This window comes from Ostrea edulis, chromosome 5 (genome assembly GCF_947568905.1).
Source record: "Ostrea edulis chromosome 5, xbOstEdul1.1, whole genome shotgun sequence".
Lineage (NCBI taxonomy): Eukaryota > Metazoa > Mollusca > Bivalvia > Ostreida > Ostreidae > Ostrea > Ostrea edulis.
In genome coordinates, this window is record NC_079168.1 from 61,736,804 (window position 1) to 61,754,303 (window position 17,500).

Sequence of the window (17,500 nt, forward strand, 5' to 3'; positions counted from 1 at the left end):
AAATATACATTCAATATCACAGACATCTACTGTGAAAACATGATTTGTCATTGTGCATCAATCTTTCTAAAGTTACTCAGTATAGACAATTTCATAGCCAAGAAAACTTGTTATGAAACATTAGTTTAAAAATCACAAAATGGAACAGATCCATGGATTTACATCCCTGTGACCAGAATAAAATAAACCCCATAAAACCATAAAAATTGACCACCATGAGTATATATACTGTGTGTGTACTTATTTTAGCAGGATTCATAAAATGGCACAGTGTGTTAATTTATGATCAGTGCAAAATACAAATTAACATGCATGCATATTACAAAGAGACAGGATTGTTCCTGATCTGCCGTTAGGCTGCTGATGTAAGTACACACAGAGTAATATATATCTGATTCCACAGCATACATGTATAAACATGCATATCATAAAAATCTAACACATTATTAGAGATTCTATACAGACTTAGTAGAAATTTCCCCCCAAGTTTGGCCTCTGATCTCAACATCTGGTCCTTGTTCTATTTGGGAATGTATCGGCGACACATGTAATTCTGCCCCTCTTCCTTGACGTATCCAAACTTGGAATAAAATGGCACCATTTTGTCAAGACATTCCAGAGACACTTTGTAACAGCCGACTTTCTTGCTAAGTAGAGTTAATACATCAACAAGTCTGGAAGGGAAAAAAAACCCACATGAGGTAGACGATTTCAGTCATGGATTTTTTTCTTTTAAAATAAAGATTAACTAGTTCTAATTGTAACGGGGACCGTTACATATGTTCCCCAAACCTCCCCCAATTAAAAAGTGATGTCCTTGTGAATCTATAGCAAAAAATCATTTTATTTTAGCCTTTAATTACATGTAATACGTTCAATATGGTCATTTCAGTACCAAAAAAAATGAAAGAAAGCGTTGCACGCGCATGCGTGTATGATTCCGAATTTTTGTTGATGTCGTTCAACAGGCATGTGTATCATATACCCACAGTGTGAATTTCATAACGTTTCCACCAAATACAAGGAAGTTATAGCGATTTTAAAATCGTCCAATCAGAATTCAGCACACGTGCATGCACGTGCTGAGCAGTGATTCTAACCACAACAATTTGTAAGGAGTAACAAGACACATCTAAACCATTAATATCAATAGAATTTGAAGAAAAACAAAAACGTTATCGTCCTTTAAAAATTGAAAATTTAAAAACGTTGCACGCGCATGCGCGTTGGCATTTTTTTCTTACACCAATATATAGATTCACATATTGTCTACATATGCTGTGAATATCATCTCATTCACTTCATAAACAAGATAGTTACAAACGTTTTAGTATTATCCAATCAAAATGAAGCGCACGTGCATGCGCGTGCAAATTGGTAATTTTGACCATGCAAATCAGTTAAGGGTCTCAATATCTACCTATGATATGAATTTCAAGCCATTTCAATGAACAACAAAAAAGTTAGACTGATTCCAAAGTTAGCGTACAAATTTTGTAATGCGTGTGCACGCGCATGCGTGCACGTGCTGACAAAATAAATATTATTTTTCATATGTACAAATGATATACTATCATCCTATTTAGGTTTTATATCGCTTCCTTCAATATTCTGATTTTCCATTTTTTGTACCAAAATTGCAATGCACATGCACGCGCGTGCATGCACGTGCAGACAAAATGACTATCACTATGCACATCTACAAACGCTATACTATCATCCAGGAAAGTTTCATATGGATCCCTTTTGTAGTTTCTGAGAACACTACCGGACAAAAAAGTACCGGAGAAAAAGAATAATAACTAGTTCTAATTGTAACGGGGACCGTTACATATGTTCCCCAAACCTCCCCCAATTAAAAAGTGATGTCCTTGTGAATCTATAGGAAAAAATCATTTTATTTTAGCCTTTAATTACATGTAGTACGTTCAATATGGTCATTTCAGTACCAAAAAAAATGAAAGAAAGCGTTGCACGCGCATACACGCGCGTATGATTCCGAATTTTTGTTGATGTCGTTCAACAGGCATGTGTATCATATACCCACAGTGTGAATTTCATAACGTTTCCACCAAATACAAGGAAGTTATAGCGATTTTAAAATCGTCCAATCAGAATTCAGCACACGTGCATGCACGTGCTGAGCAGTAATTCTAACCACAACAATTTGTAAGGAGTAACAAGACACATCTAAACCATTAATATCAATAGAATTTGATGAAAAACAAAAACGTTATCGTCCTTTAAAAATTGAAAATTTAAAAACGTTGCACGCGCATGCGCGTTGGCATTTTTTTCTTACATCAATATATAGATACACATATTGTCTACATATGCTGTGAATATCATCTCATTCACTTCATAAACAAGATAGTTACAAACGTTTTAGTATTATCCAATCAAAATGAAGCGCACGTGCATGCGCGTGCAAATTGGTAATTTTGACCATGCAAATCAGTTAAGAGTCTCAATATCTACCTATGATATGAATTTCAAGCCATTTCAATGAACAACAAAAAAGTTAGACTGATTCCAAAGTTAGCGTACAAATTTTGTAATGCGTGTGCACGCGCATGCGTGCACGTGCTGACAAAATAAATATTATTTTTCATATGTACAAATGATATACTATCATCCTATTTAGGTTTTATATCGCTTCCTTCAATATTCTGATTTTCCATTTTTTGTACCAAAATTGCAATGCACGTGTGAGCGCGTGCATGCACGTGCAGACAAAATGACTATCACTATGCACATCTACAAACGCTATACTATCATCCTGGAAAGTTTCATATCGATCCCTTTTGTAGTTTCTGAGAACACTACCGGACAAAAAAAGTACCGGAGAAAAAGAATAATAATAATAATAACTAGATGCGATCTCGTTGCGAGCAACGAGTGGGTCTTCCGTCCAATTTTAGATGTGATGAGATAAGAATTTCACTGAGATTTTCGTTCATAAATAATGATACAAATATATTGTCTAGACGTACAATTTAGCTTCGGTAATGTTTTATAAATATTGATCATTTAAGTGTTATAAATTAAAGACTCTCTGCCCCTCTCGGCCACTAATTAAAGGGGTCAGCCTTTTTTCAAGAAAAAAGTTAATAATGTTATTTACTGCGAAAACAATTCGACTGACCAGGCGAGTCATGTCACCCGAAGGCCTATTTTTTGATATCATTCTAGATATATCTTGCAAAACTGAACAAATTTTGTTCTACATGTCCTATCAAAATTTTCTTCAGAAAAAAGTTATTGATTGCGACATTTATCAGACTGTGAAGGCGAGTCATAAGGCCCGTGGGCCTTTTTCTTGATATCGTATGAAAGATCTTGCAAAACTGAACAACTTTTGTTCTACATGTCTAATCAAAAGATTCTCGAGAAAAAAGTTAGTAATTATGACACTAATCAAACTGTTCAGGCGAGCCATGAGGCCCGTTCGCCTTTTTGATCATGTTGTTCGAAAGATCTTGCAAAACTGAACAACTTTTGTTCTAGATGTCTTATTAAAAGTTTCTTGACAAAAATGTAATAGATTGCAACAATAACCCAATTATTCAGGTGAGCCATGAGACCCAGAGGCCTATTTCTTAACATCGTTAGTTAACGCTTGCGAAACTGAACAACTTTCGTTTTACATGTCTTGTCAAAAGTTTCTCGAGAAAAAAGTTATTAATGTTATTGATTGTGATACAAATTCGACTGTTCAGGCGAGCCATGACGCCCGGAGGCCTATTTTTTGACATCATTAGATAGATCTTCCAAAACTCAACAACTTTCATTCTACATGTCTTATCAAAAGTTTCGTGAGAAAAAAGTTAATCATTGTAACAGAAATTCAATGGTTCAGGCGAGCCATTAGGCCCATGGGCGCATTTCTTGATATGACACGAAAGATCTCAATAAACTGTACAACTTTTGTTATATATGTCTAAACAAAATATTTACGAATAAAAAGTTCTGATTTAAAACGTGGAAAAAAATTGGGCACTTTTTTAAACTCCATTTTCGACCCCTACCGAGCTTCCATACTAGGCACTTCCGGAAATTTTGAAAACTGATGTGCACAACTACAACATGTCGTCTAACATCACTGAAAATTTCAGCATTCTAGCTTTTGTCGTTTTTGAGTTTTTGTCCGGACAAAATGGTCATCTGAAAATCGTTAAAAGGGGGATAACTTCCAACCGGAAGTGAATTTTCGAAAATCCAAAAAAAGATATAAACTTCAGATAGCAATGCATCAACCCTAAAAATTTGAAGCAAATCGATCAAGCCATCTCTGAGAAATCCTCTGCACAAAATCGGTAAGGAAAAAAAAAAAGAATAAAAATAATAATAATAACTAGACACGATCTCGTTGCGAGCAACGAGTAGGTCTTCCGTCCGATTTGTTGATGCACTCGGAGTTAAAAAAAAAAAAAAAGACAAATGAGTCCCAATTTAGTTTCCGACTTTAAGACACTTTAGATATAATCAATTTTTCATATCATAAGCTTCTGAAGCAAAGTTGCGGTGAAATTCGTTTGAAATTCGACTCTCCAGGCGAGCCATAAGGCCCGCGGGCCTATTTCTTGATGTCATTTGTTAGCTCTCTATAGACTCAACAACTTTAGTTCTATATGTCTTTACAAAATATTTACCTGAAAAAGTTATTGAGATCGACCGATATCGACAAAAAATCGACTCTACAGGCGAGCCATTAGGACCATAGGCCTATTTCTTGATATCAATCGATAGATCTCGATAAACTGAACAACTTTTGTTCAATATGTCCTTACAAAATATTTACCAGTTACAAGTGTTTGAAATCGACTGATATTGACAAAAATCGACTCTACAGGCGAGCCATGAGGCCCACAGACCCATTTTTTGATATTGATCGATAGGTTATGACACATTGAACAACTTTTGTTCAATAATGCTTTTCAAAAAATATGTCGTTTTCAAGATATGAGGCGTCAAATATTTACGATTTTGGCCCTTAAAATCTCTAATTACGTAACATATGACCTACTTTTTGATTTGATAAGATCAAGCTCGTTGAGATGAACATTTCCGCTTCTACAACTTATTATAAAATATTAATAGTTTCTGAGATATTCTCAAAAACATTTGGACCCTTCTGAACCCCTAATTTAAAGGGCCAGCCCGTTTTGCTTGATATCGTAAGAAAGGCCTTGTCATTTGAAACATTTTTTGCTCAACAAGTATTTAGAAATTCTTTACCGTTCTCCAGTTATCTCTACAAGAAATATTTAAGGGCCAAACTGTAGCTCCCTAACGGGGCCACATAGGGAAAAAAACGAAATGTACATATTGTTTAGATTATCATTCTGAACAACTTTTGTTCAATAATGCTTTTCAAAATATTTGTCGTTTTCAAGATATGAGGCGTCAATTATTTATGATTTTGGCCCTTAAAATCCCTTATTACGTAACATATGACCTACTTTTTGATTTGATAAGAACAAGCTCGTTTAGATGAACATTTCCGCTTCAATGACTTATTACAAAATATTAATAGTTTCTAAGATATTCTCATAAACCTTTGGACCCTTCTGGGCCCCTAATTTAAAGGGTCAGCCCCTTTTGCTTGATATCGTAAGAAAGGTCATGACATTTCAAACATTTTTTGTTCAACAAGTATTTAGAAATTCTCTACTGTTCTCGAGTTACTTCTAGAAGTAATTTTTAGGGGCCAAACTGTAGCTCCCTAACGGGGCCACATAGGGAAAAAACGAAATGTACATATTGTTTAGATCATCATTCTGAACAACTTTTGTTCTTTATTGCTTTTCAAAATATTTGTCGTTTTCGAGATACAAGGGGTAAAAAATTTATGGTTTTGGCCCTTAAAATCCCTTATTACGTAACATATGACCTATATTTTTATATGAATAGATTTGGATTGTTGAGATGAACATTTTTTGTTCTTTGACTTATACCAAAATATTAACGATTTTTGAGATATTTGATCTAGACTTTGAGCCCTTCTAGATCCCTAATTTGAGGGGCTAGCCCCTAAATCTTGATATTTTCGAAAAGATCTCGTAAATGTGCACAACTTTTGTTCTACATGTCTTAACAAAATATTTGCAAGAAAAAAGATATTGGAGATCAAATGTCAAAAATCGCCGAAATGGGCGAAAAATTTTGGCATCCATTTTTTCAGGTCCAGGCGAGCGTTTAGGCAAATCGCCTCCGGTAAAATCGAATCCCCCACAAATCTTCTAAAATGTTTACTCTATCTTGTGTAGAAATTTCAAGACTCTAGCTTCAAAACTAACGGAGGAGATGTGTGGACAACAAGGCCCTTCAAAAAGTCACTAAAAGAGAGATAACTCCTGACCGGAAGTGACGTCAAGCACGAAATTTTGCAAGCAAAGTCTCGTCACCAAAAGACATCTTTCCTGAAAATTTCGTGAAAATCGATCGAGAAATGGCTGAGTAAAACGCGTGTACTACCAAGGAAAATAATAATAATAATAATAATAATAATAATGAAGAAGAAGAACGCGAACAATAATAGTAAGGTCTTCCGCAGGAGACGGAAGACCTTAATAATAGGAAAAGTGAAAAATCAACAATAGAATAATAGAAGGTTCTTCCGCTGAAGACGGAAGACCCTAATAACTAGTTCTAATTATAACGGGGACCGTTACATATGTTCCCCAAACCTCCCCCAAATAAAATATGATATCCTTGTGAATCTATAGCAAAAAATCATTTTATTTTAGCCTTTAATACTTTAATACTGTAGTACTTTTAATATGTTCATTTCAGTACCAAGAAATGAAAGAAAACGTTGCACGTGCATACACGCGCATGCGTGTATGATTCCGAATTTTTGTTCATGTCGTTCAACAGGCATTTGTATCATATACCCACAGTATGAATCTCATAACGTTTCCACCAAATATAAGGAAGTTATAGCGATTTTAAAATCGTCCAATCAGAATTCAGCACACGTGCATGCACGTGCTGAGCAGTAATTCTAACCACAGCAATTTGTAAGGAGTACCAAGACACATTTAAAACCCTAATATCAATAGAATTTGATGAAAAACAAAAACGTTATCGTCCTTTAAAAATCGAACATTTGAAAAACGTCGCACGCGCATGCGCGTGTGCGTTGGCATTTTTTGCTACACCAATATATAGATACACATATTGTCTACGTATGCTGTAAATATCATCTCATTCGCTTCATAAATAAGATAGTTACAAACGTTTTAGTACTATCCAATCAAAATGAAGCACACGTGCATGCGCGTGCAAATTGGTAATTTTGACCATGCAAATCAGTTAAGGGTCTCAATATTTACCTATGATATGAATATCAAGCCATTTCAATGAACAACAAAAAAGTTAGACTGATTCCAAAGTTAGTGTACAAATTTTGTAATGCATGTGCACGCGCATGCGTGCGCGTGCAGACAAAATTTTTATCATTTTTCATATCTACAAATGATATACTACCATCCTATTTAGGTTTCATATCGATCCCTTTAATATTCTGATTTTCCAATTTTTGTACCAAAATTGCAGTGCACGTGCGCGCTCGTGCATGCATGTGCAGACAAAATGACTATCACCATGCACATCTACAAACGCTATACTATCATCCTGGAAAGTTTCATATCGATCCCTTTTGTAGTTTCTGAGAACACTACCGGACAAAAAAGTACCGGAGAAAAAGAATAATAACTAGTTCTAATTGTAACGGGGACCGTTACAGATGTTCCCCAAACCTCCCCCAATTAAAAAGTGATGTCCTTGTGAATCTATAGCAAAAAATCATTTTATTTTAGCCTTTAATTACATGTAGTAAGTTCAATATGGTCATTTCAGTACCAAAAAATGAAAGAAAGCGTTGCACGCGCATACACGCGCACGCGTGTATGAATCCAAATTTTTGTTGATGTCGTTCAACAGGCATGTGTATCATATACCCACAGTGTGAATTTCATAACGTTTCCACCAAATATAAGGAAGTTATAGCGATTTTAAAATCGTCCAATCAGAATTCAGCACACGTGCATGCACGTGCTGAGCAGTAATTCTAACCACAGCAATTTGTAAGGAGTACCAAGACACATCTAAACCATTACTATCAATAGAATTTGACGAAAAACAAAAACGTTATCGTCCTTTAAAAATTGAACATTTAAAAAACGTTGCACGCGCATGCGCGTGGGCATTTTTTTGCTACACCAATATATAGATACACATATTGTCTACGTATGCTGTGAATATCATCTCATTCGCTTCATAGATAAGATAGTTACAAACGTTTTAGTATTATCCAATCAAAATGAAGCACACGTGCATGTGCGTGCAAATTGGTAATTTTGACCATGCAAATCAGTTAAGGGTCTTAATATCTACCTATGATATGAATTTCAAGCCATTTCAATGAACAACAAAAAAGTTAGACTGATTCCAAAGTTAGTGTACAAATTTTGTAATGCGCGTGCACGCGCATGCGTGCGCGTGCTGACAAAATAACTATTATTTTCCATATGTACAAATGATATACTATCATCCTATTTCGGTTTTATATCGCTTCCTTCAATATTCTGATTTTCCATTTTTTGTGCATGCACGTGCAGACAAAATGACTATCACTATGCACATCTACAAACGCTATACTATCATCCTGGAAAGTTTCATATTGATCCCTTTTGTAGTTTCTGAGAACACTACCGGACAAAAAAGTACCGGAGAAAAAGAATAATAATAATAATAATAACTAGATGCGATCTCGTTGCGAGCAACGAGTGGGTCTTCCGTCCAATTTTAGATGTGATGAGATAAGAATTTGACCGAGATTTTCGTTCATCAATAATGATACAAATATATTGTCTAGACGTACAATTTAGCTTCGGTAATGTTTTACAAATATTGATCATTTAAGTGCTATAAATTAAAGAATCTCTGCCGCTCTCGGCTACTAATTAAAGGGGTCAGTCTTTTTTTGGACAAAAAAGTTAATAATGTTATTTACTGCAATACAAATTCGAGACTGATCAGGCGAGTCATGTCGCCCGGAGGCCTATTTTTTAAAATATCATTCTAGATATATCTCGTAAAACTGAACAAATTTTGTTGTAAATGTCCTATTAAAATTTTCTTGAGAAAAAAGTTATTGATTGCGACATTTATCAGACTGTTAAGGTGAGTCATAAGGCCCGTGGGCCTTTTTCTTGATATCGTTTGAAAAATCTTGCAAAACTGAACAACTTTTGTTCTACATGTCTTATCAAAAGTTTTTCGAGAAAAAAGTTATTGATTGTGACACTAATCAAACTGTTCAGGCAAGCCATGAGGCCCGTTCGCCTTTTTCATGATGTTGTTCGAAAGATCTTGCAAAACTGAACAACTTTTGTTCAAGATGCCTTATTAAAAGTTTCTTGACAAAAATGTTATAGATTGCAACAATAATCCAACTGTTCAGGTGAGCCATGAGACCTGCAGGCCTATTTATTAACATCGTTAGTTAAGGCTTGCGAAACTGAACACTTGTTCTAGATGTCTTATTAAAAGTTTCTTGACAAAAATGTTATAGATTGCAACAATAATCCAACTGTTCAGGTGAGCCATGAGACCTGCAGGCCTATTTATTAACATCGTTAGTTAAGGCTTGCAAAACTGAACAACTTTTGTTCTACATGTCTTGTAAAAAGTTTCTCGAGAAAAAAGTTATTAATGTTATTAATTGTGATACAAATTCGACTGTTCAGGCGAGCCATGATGCCCTGAGGCCTATTTTTTGATATCATTAGATAGATCTTGCAAAACTGAGCAACTTTTATTCTACATGTCTTATCAAAAGTTTCGTAAGAAAAAAGTTAATCATTGTAACAGAAATTCAATGGTTCAGGCGAGCCATGAGTCCTATGGGCCCATTTCTTGATATGGCACGAAAGCTCTCAATAAACTGTACAACTTTTGTTATATATGTCTAAGCAAAATATTTACGAGTAAAAAGTTCTGATTTAAAACGTGGAGAAAAATGGGACACTTTTTAAAACTCCATTTTCGACCCCTACCGAGCTTCCATACTAGGCACTTCCGGAAATTTTTATAACCGATGTGCACAACTACAACATGTCGTCTAACATCACTGAAAATTTCAGCACTCTGGCTTTTATCGTTTTTGAGATGTTGTCTGGACAAAATGGTCATCTGAAAATCGATAAAAGAGAGATAACTTCCAACCGGAAGTGAATTTTCAAAAATCCAAGAAAAGATATAAACTTCAGATAGCAATGCATCAACCCTGAAAATTTGAAGTAAATCGATCAAGCCATCTCTGAGAAATCCTCTGCACAAAATCGGTAAGGAAAAAAAAAAAGAATAAAAATAATAATAATAATAATAAGAAAAGTGAAAAATCAACAATAGAATAATAGAAGGTTCTTCCGCTGAAGACGGAAGACCCTAATAATAATAAGAAACAGAGTAAAAACAATATGTTCCCAAACTTTGTTTGGGGAACATAATAATAATAATAATAAGAAACAGAGTAAAAACAATATGTTCCCAAACTTTGTTTGGGGAACATAATAAGAAACAGAGTAAAAACAATATGTTCCCAAACTTTGTTTGGGGAACATAATAATAATAACTAGAAACTCATTACTAGTAATGAGTAGGTCTTCCGTTAGATCACTTCCGGTAAAGAGCTTTCTGTTCCTACGAAAACCATTTAAATATATCAGAAAATGTGCCTTAACAATGAATGAGAAATGTATTATCGAATGTTTTACTCATTTCTCGTAACTTCCGGTGATGACCGGAAGTACTTTTATGATGCGTTTTCCTATACATGACAGCGACTCTTTACTGTCTATATTCCCTGAAAATTTCACGTCTCTATCTGAAAGAGTTCTCAACAAAAAGAAGTAGACTAAAGAAAGAAAAAGTAGTAGGTTACTACCGACCGGAAGTCAATATTGAAAAACAAAATGATCCAAACTCTAGAAGTTGATACTTTTATTATGACATGTGAAAATCATATGAAAGACTTCAAATATACGCGAGATTTATGGTGACAAAGAGATGAAAAGTAAAAATGTATTTTATCAAGAAACCGGAAGTAGTTGTTTTGACTACCAACGGAGTCAATATTCTTTTGACACTTTCAAAGAGACTTAATAAACTAGTATAGGTTTCAATTTACAAGAAAAAGTTTGAAATTTGCGATTCTTTCAATCACTTCCGGTGACGACAGGAAGTGACGGTCGACATGTTCAACCCTCTACTGCACGACTGCAAACGGAGATTTATAATTCCTGAATAATTGATGAACCTATATTTTACCTTTTCCAAGAAAAATGCTGGACAAAATTCCTTTTGAGAAACAGAAAATTGCCCATATTTTCCGACCGGAAGTGAATTTTGTAAAAACAAAAATAGTTATAGGAAGGTCCTTTCATAAGACATTATTCCTGAAAATTTCAAGAAAATCTATCCACCATCTCTGAGAAATCACTCGAAGAAATCGGAAAATCAACATTTTTCAAATACTTCCGGTATAGAGCGGAAGTGACGGACGAAAAAATTGAATGTATGTGTACAATGGACTAATGTTAGTTGATCAACTCTACAAGTTTCAAGCGTCTATCTATATTCATTATTGAGAAACTGAAAAATCAAGGTTTGAATATGTCCACCCCATATCTCACGACCGGAAGTTAGTTTTACAAAAATATTTAAATTTACACTAGACATTTATAATGTCTATAACATATGTAAAATTCAAATCATTAACTTGTTTTATGACCGAGATTTATGGCACTGAAAAATGAGAGAATGAATAGTTTTTCTTTCATATAACCGGAAGTTGGAGATTCAACTTCCGGTGGGGTCAATAGTTTTTGAGAATTAGAATGAGACCTAATAAACCGATATAGGTTTCAATTTGAAAGAAAAAAGTTTGAAATTTATGATTTATTAATCGGTGACGACCGGAAGTGACGGACGACATTCTTAACCCCCTACTGCACCCCTACAAAGTGAGATCTTTTAACTCTGAAATTTTGGTGACTCTATCTTTTACCGTTTCTGAGAAAAACGATTGACAACGAAAACAGCTCATAAGCCGTATTTGCCGACCGGAAGTGAATTCTACAAAAATATTTGACGTTACTCTAGACATTTATAGTGACTATAATATATGTAAAACTCAACTCATTAACTAGTTTCATGACGGAGATTTATGGCACTGAAAAATGAGAGAATGAATAGTCTTTCTTTGATATAACCGGAAGTTGGAGATTCAACTTCCAGTGGGGTCAACATTTTTTGAGAATTAGAACGAGATATAGTAAACCAAAGTAGGTTTCAATTTGAAAGAAAAAAGTTTGAAATTGATGATTTATTTGATCACTTCCGGTGACGACCGGAAGTGACGGCGACAAAAAATATTACGTGCATGCACCATAGAGAAAATAGATCTATCATCCCTGAAAGTTTCATTCGATTATCTTTAGTGGTTTTCAAGTTTACCCCCGGACAAAGTTTCTTTCAAAAACCGGAAAATCGGACGTATCTGACGAATGGAAGTGAATTTTGAAAAAATGAAAAAAATGCCTCGAGGTACCATTGTTCCCTATAACCTGTGAAAGTTTCAGGAAAATCCATCCAATGGTCTCGGAGACGAAAGGGAAAAAATAATAATAATAATAATAATAATAATAACTAGACACTCATTACTAGTAATGAGTAGGTCTTCCGTTAGACCACTTCCGGTAAAGAGCTTTCTATTCCTACGAAAACCATTTAAATGTATCAGAAAATGTGCCTTCACAATGTATGAGAAATGTATTATCGAATTTTTTACTCCTTTCTCGTAACTTCCGGAGACGACCGGAAGTACTATTCAGATGCGTTTTGCTATAAATGACAGCGACTCTTTACTGTCTATATTCCCTGAAAATTTCACCTCTCTGTCTGAAAGAGTTCTCAACAAAAAGAAGTAGACTAAAGAAAGAAAAAGTAGTAGGTTACTACCGACCGGAAGTCAATTTTGAAAAACAAAATTATCAAAACTTTAGAAGTTGATACTTTTATTAAGACATGTGAAAATCATATGAAAGACTTCAAATATAAGCGAGATTTATGGGGACAAAGAGACGAAAAGTAAAAAGTCATTTTATCAAGAAACCGGAAGTAGTCGTTTTGACTACCGACAGAGTCAATATTCTTTTGACACTTTGAAAGAGAGTTAATAAACTAGTATAGGTTTCAATTTAAAGGAAAAAGTTTGAAATTTGCGATTCTTTCCCTCACTTCCGGTGACGACAGGAAGTGAGGGTTGACATGTTCAACCCCCTACTGCACTCTTACAAACGGAGATTGATCATCCCTGAATATTTGATGAACCTATATTTTACCTTTTCGAAGTAAAATGCTGGACAAAATTCCTTTTGAGAAACAGAAAATCGGCCATATTTTCCGACCGGAAGCGAATTTTTAAAAACAAAAATAATTATAGCAAGGTCATTTCATCAGACATTATTCCTGAAAATATCAAGAAAATATATCCAGACTCGAAGAAATTGGAAAATCGACATTTTTTCAAATACTTCCGGTAGAGACCGGAAGTGACGGATGAAAAAATTGAATGTATGTGTACATTGGACTAATGTTAGTTGATCAACTCTAGAAGTTTCAAGCGTCTATCTATCTTCATTATTGAGAAAGTGAAAAGACAAGGTTTGAATATGTCCACCCCATATCTCACGACCGGAAATGAATTTTACAAAAATATTTAAATATTCTCTAGACATTTATAGTATCTATAACATATGTAAAATTCAAATCATTAACTTGTTTCATGACCGAGATTTATGGCACTGAAAAATGAGAGAATGAATAGTCTTTCTTTGATATAACCGGAAGTTGGAAATTCAACTTCCGGTGGGGTCAACATTTTTTGAGAATTAGAATGAGACCTAGAAAACCGATATAGGTTTCAATTTGAAAGAAAAAAGTTTGAAATTTATGATTCATTAATCACTTCCGGTGACAACCGGAAGTGACGGCCGACATTCTTAACCCCCTCCTGCACGCCTACAAAGTGAGATCTATTCACTCTGAAAATTTGGTGACTCTATCTTTTACTGTTTCTGAGAAAAACGCTAGACAACGAAAACAGCTCATAAGCCGTATTTGCCGACCGGAAGTGAATTCTACAAAAATATTTGACGTTACTCTAGACATTTATAGTGACTATAATATATGTAAAACTCAACTCATTAACTAGTTTCATGACCGAGATTTATGGCACTGAAAAATGAGAGAATGAGTGGGCTTTCTTTGATATAACCGGAAGTTGAAGATTCAACTTCCGGTGGGGTCAACATTTTTTGAGAATTAGAACGAGATATAATAAACCAAAGTAGGTTTCAATTTGAAAGAAAAAAGTTTGAAATTGATGATTTATTTAATCACTTTCGGTGACGACCGGAAGTGACGGCGACAAAAAATAATACGTGCATGCACCATAGAGAAAATAGATCTATCATCCCTGAAAGTTTCATTCGATTATCTTTAGTGGTTTTCAAGTTTACCCCCGGACAAAGTTTCTTTCAAAAACCGGAAAATCGGACGTATCTGACGAACGGAAGTGAATTTTGAAAAAATGAAAAAAATGCCTCGAGGTACCATCGTTGTCTATAACCTGTGAAAGTTTTAGGAAAATCCATCCAGCGGTCTCGGAGACGAAAGGGAAAAAAAAAAAAAAAAAAATAATAATAATAATAAACAGTAGAATCACTAGAAGTTTCCAACGGAAGACCTTAACTAGAAACGATCTCGTTGCGAGCAACGAGTAGGTCTTCCGTCCAATTTGTTGATGCACTCGGAGTTAAAAAAAAAAAAAAAAGACAAATGAGTCCCAATTTAGTTTCCGACTTTAAGACACTTTAGATATAATCAATTTTTCATATCATAAGCTTCTGAAGCAAAGTTGCGGTGAAATTCGTTTGAAATTCGACTCTCCAGGCGAGCCATAAGGCCCGCGGGCCTATTTCTTGATGTCATTTGTTAGCCCTCTATAGACTCAACAACTTTAGTTCTATATGTCTTTACAAAATATTTACCTGTAAAAAGTTATTGAGATCGACCGATATCGACAAAAAATCGACTCTACAGGCGAGCCATTAGGACCATAGGCCTATTTCTTGATATCAATCGATAGATCTCGATAAACTGAACAACTTTTGTTCAATATGTCCTTACAAAATATTTACCAGTTACAAGTTTTTGAAATCGACTGATATTGACAAAAATCGACTCTACAGGCGAGCCATGAGGCCCACAGACCCATTTTTTGATATTGATCGATAGGTTATGACACATTGAACAACTTTTGTTCAATAATGCTTTTCAAAAAATATGTCGTTTTAAAGATATGAGGCGTCAAATATTTACGATTTTGGCCCTTAAAATCTCTAATTACGTAACATATGACCTACTTTTTGATTTGATAAGATCAAGCTCGTTGAGATGAACATTTCCGCTTCTACAACTTATTATAAAATATTAATAGTTTTTGAGATATTCTCAAAAACATTTGGACCCTTCTGAACCCCTAATTTAAAGGGCCAGCCCGTTTTGCTTGATATCGTAAGAAAGGCCTTGTCATTTTAAACATTTTTTGCTCAACAAGTATTTAGAAATTCTTTACCGTTCTCCAGTTATCTCTACAAGAAATATTTAGGGGCCAAACTGTAGCTCCCTAACGGGGCCACATAGGGAAAAAACGAAATGTACATATTGTTTAGATTATCATTCTGAACAACTTTTGTTCAATAATGCTTTTCAAAATATTTGTCGTTTTCAAGATATGAGGCGTCAATTATTTATGATTTTGGCCCTTAAAATCCCTTATTACGTAACATATGACCTACTTTTTGATTTGATAAGAACAAGCTCGTTTAGATGAACATTTCCGCTTCTTCAATGACTTATTACAAAATATGAATAGTTTCTGAGATATTCTCATAAACCTTTGGACCCTTCTGGGCCCCTAATTTAAAGGGTCAGCCCCTTTTGCTTGATATCGTAAGAAAGGTCATGACATTTCAAACATTTTTTGTTCAACAAGTATTTAGAAATTCTTTACCGTTCTCGAGTTATTACTAGAAGTAATTTTTAGGGGCCAAACTGTAGCTCCCTAACGGGGCCACATAGGGTAAAAACGAAATATGCATATTGTTCAAATCATCATTCTGAACAACTTTTGTTCTGTATTGCTTTTCAAAATATTTGTCGTTTTCGAGATACAAGGGGTAAAAAATTTATGGTTTTGGCCCTTAAAATCCCTTATTACGTAACATATGACCTCAATTTTTATATGAATAGATTTGGATTGTTGAGATGAACATTTTTTGTTCTTTGACTTATACCAAAATATTAACGATTTTTGAGATATTTGATCTAGACTTTGAGCCCTTCTAGATCCCTAATTGAAGGGGCTAGCCCCTAAATCTTGATATTTTCGAAAAGATCTCGTAAATGTGCACAACTTTTGTTCTACATGTCTTAACAAAATATTTGCAAGAAAAAAGATATTGGAGATCAAAGGTCAAAAATCGCCGAAATCGGCGAAAAATTTTGGCATCCATTTTTTCAGGTCCAGGCGAGCGTTTAGGCAAATCGCCTCCGGTCAAATCGAATCCCCCACAAATCTTCTAAAATGTTTACTCTATCTTGTGTAGAAATTTCAAGACTCTAGCTTCAAAACTAACGGAGGAGATGTGTGGACAACAAGGCCCTTCAAAAAGTCACTAAAAGAGAGATAACTCCTGACCGGAAGTGACGTCAAGCACGAAATTTTGCAAGCAAAGTCTCGTCACCAAAAGACATCTTTCCTGAAAATTTCGTGAAAATCGATCGAGAAATGGCTGAGAAAAACGCGTGTACTACCAAGGAAAATAATAATAATAATAACTAGACACGATCTCGTTGCGAGCAACGAGTAGGTCTTCCGTCCGATTTGTTGATGCACTCGGAGTTAAAAAAAAAAGAAGACAAATGAGTCCCAATTTAGTTTCCGACTTTAAGACACTTTAGATATAATCAATTTTTCATATCATAAACTTCTGAAGCAAAGTTGAGGTGAAATTCGTTTGAAATTCGACTCTCCAGGCGAGCCATAAGGCCCGCGGGCCTATTTCTTGATGTCATTTGTTAGCCCTCTATAGACTCAACAACTTTAGTTCTATATGTCTTTACAAAATATTTACCTGTAAAAAGTTATTGAGATCGACCGATATCGACAAAAAATCGACTCTACAGGCGAGCCATTAGGACCATAGGCCTATTTCTTGATATCAATCGATAGATCTCGATAAACTGAACAACTTTTGTTCAATATGTCCTTACAAAATATTTACCAGTTACAAGTTTTTGAAATCGACTGATATTGACAAAAATCGACTCTACAGGCGAGCCATGAGGCCCAAAGACCCATTTT

The 17,500-nt window shown here is 34.8% G+C and overlaps 1 protein-coding gene across 1 annotated transcript in view; it reads right to left on the reverse strand.

Annotated features, from left to right (window-relative positions):
• Positions 1-17,500, reverse strand: part of LOC125648868 (glucosamine 6-phosphate N-acetyltransferase-like) — a 73,212-nt gene that overhangs the window by 4,873 nt on the left and 50,839 nt on the right. The window contains exon 6 of the mRNA XM_048875899.2: positions 1-674. This exon is cut by the window's left edge and continues 4,873 nt beyond it. Coding sequence (XP_048731856.1) covers positions 521-674 — 154 coding nt within the window. The 3' untranslated portion in view covers positions 1-520. The remainder of the gene's footprint in view (positions 675-17,500) is intronic.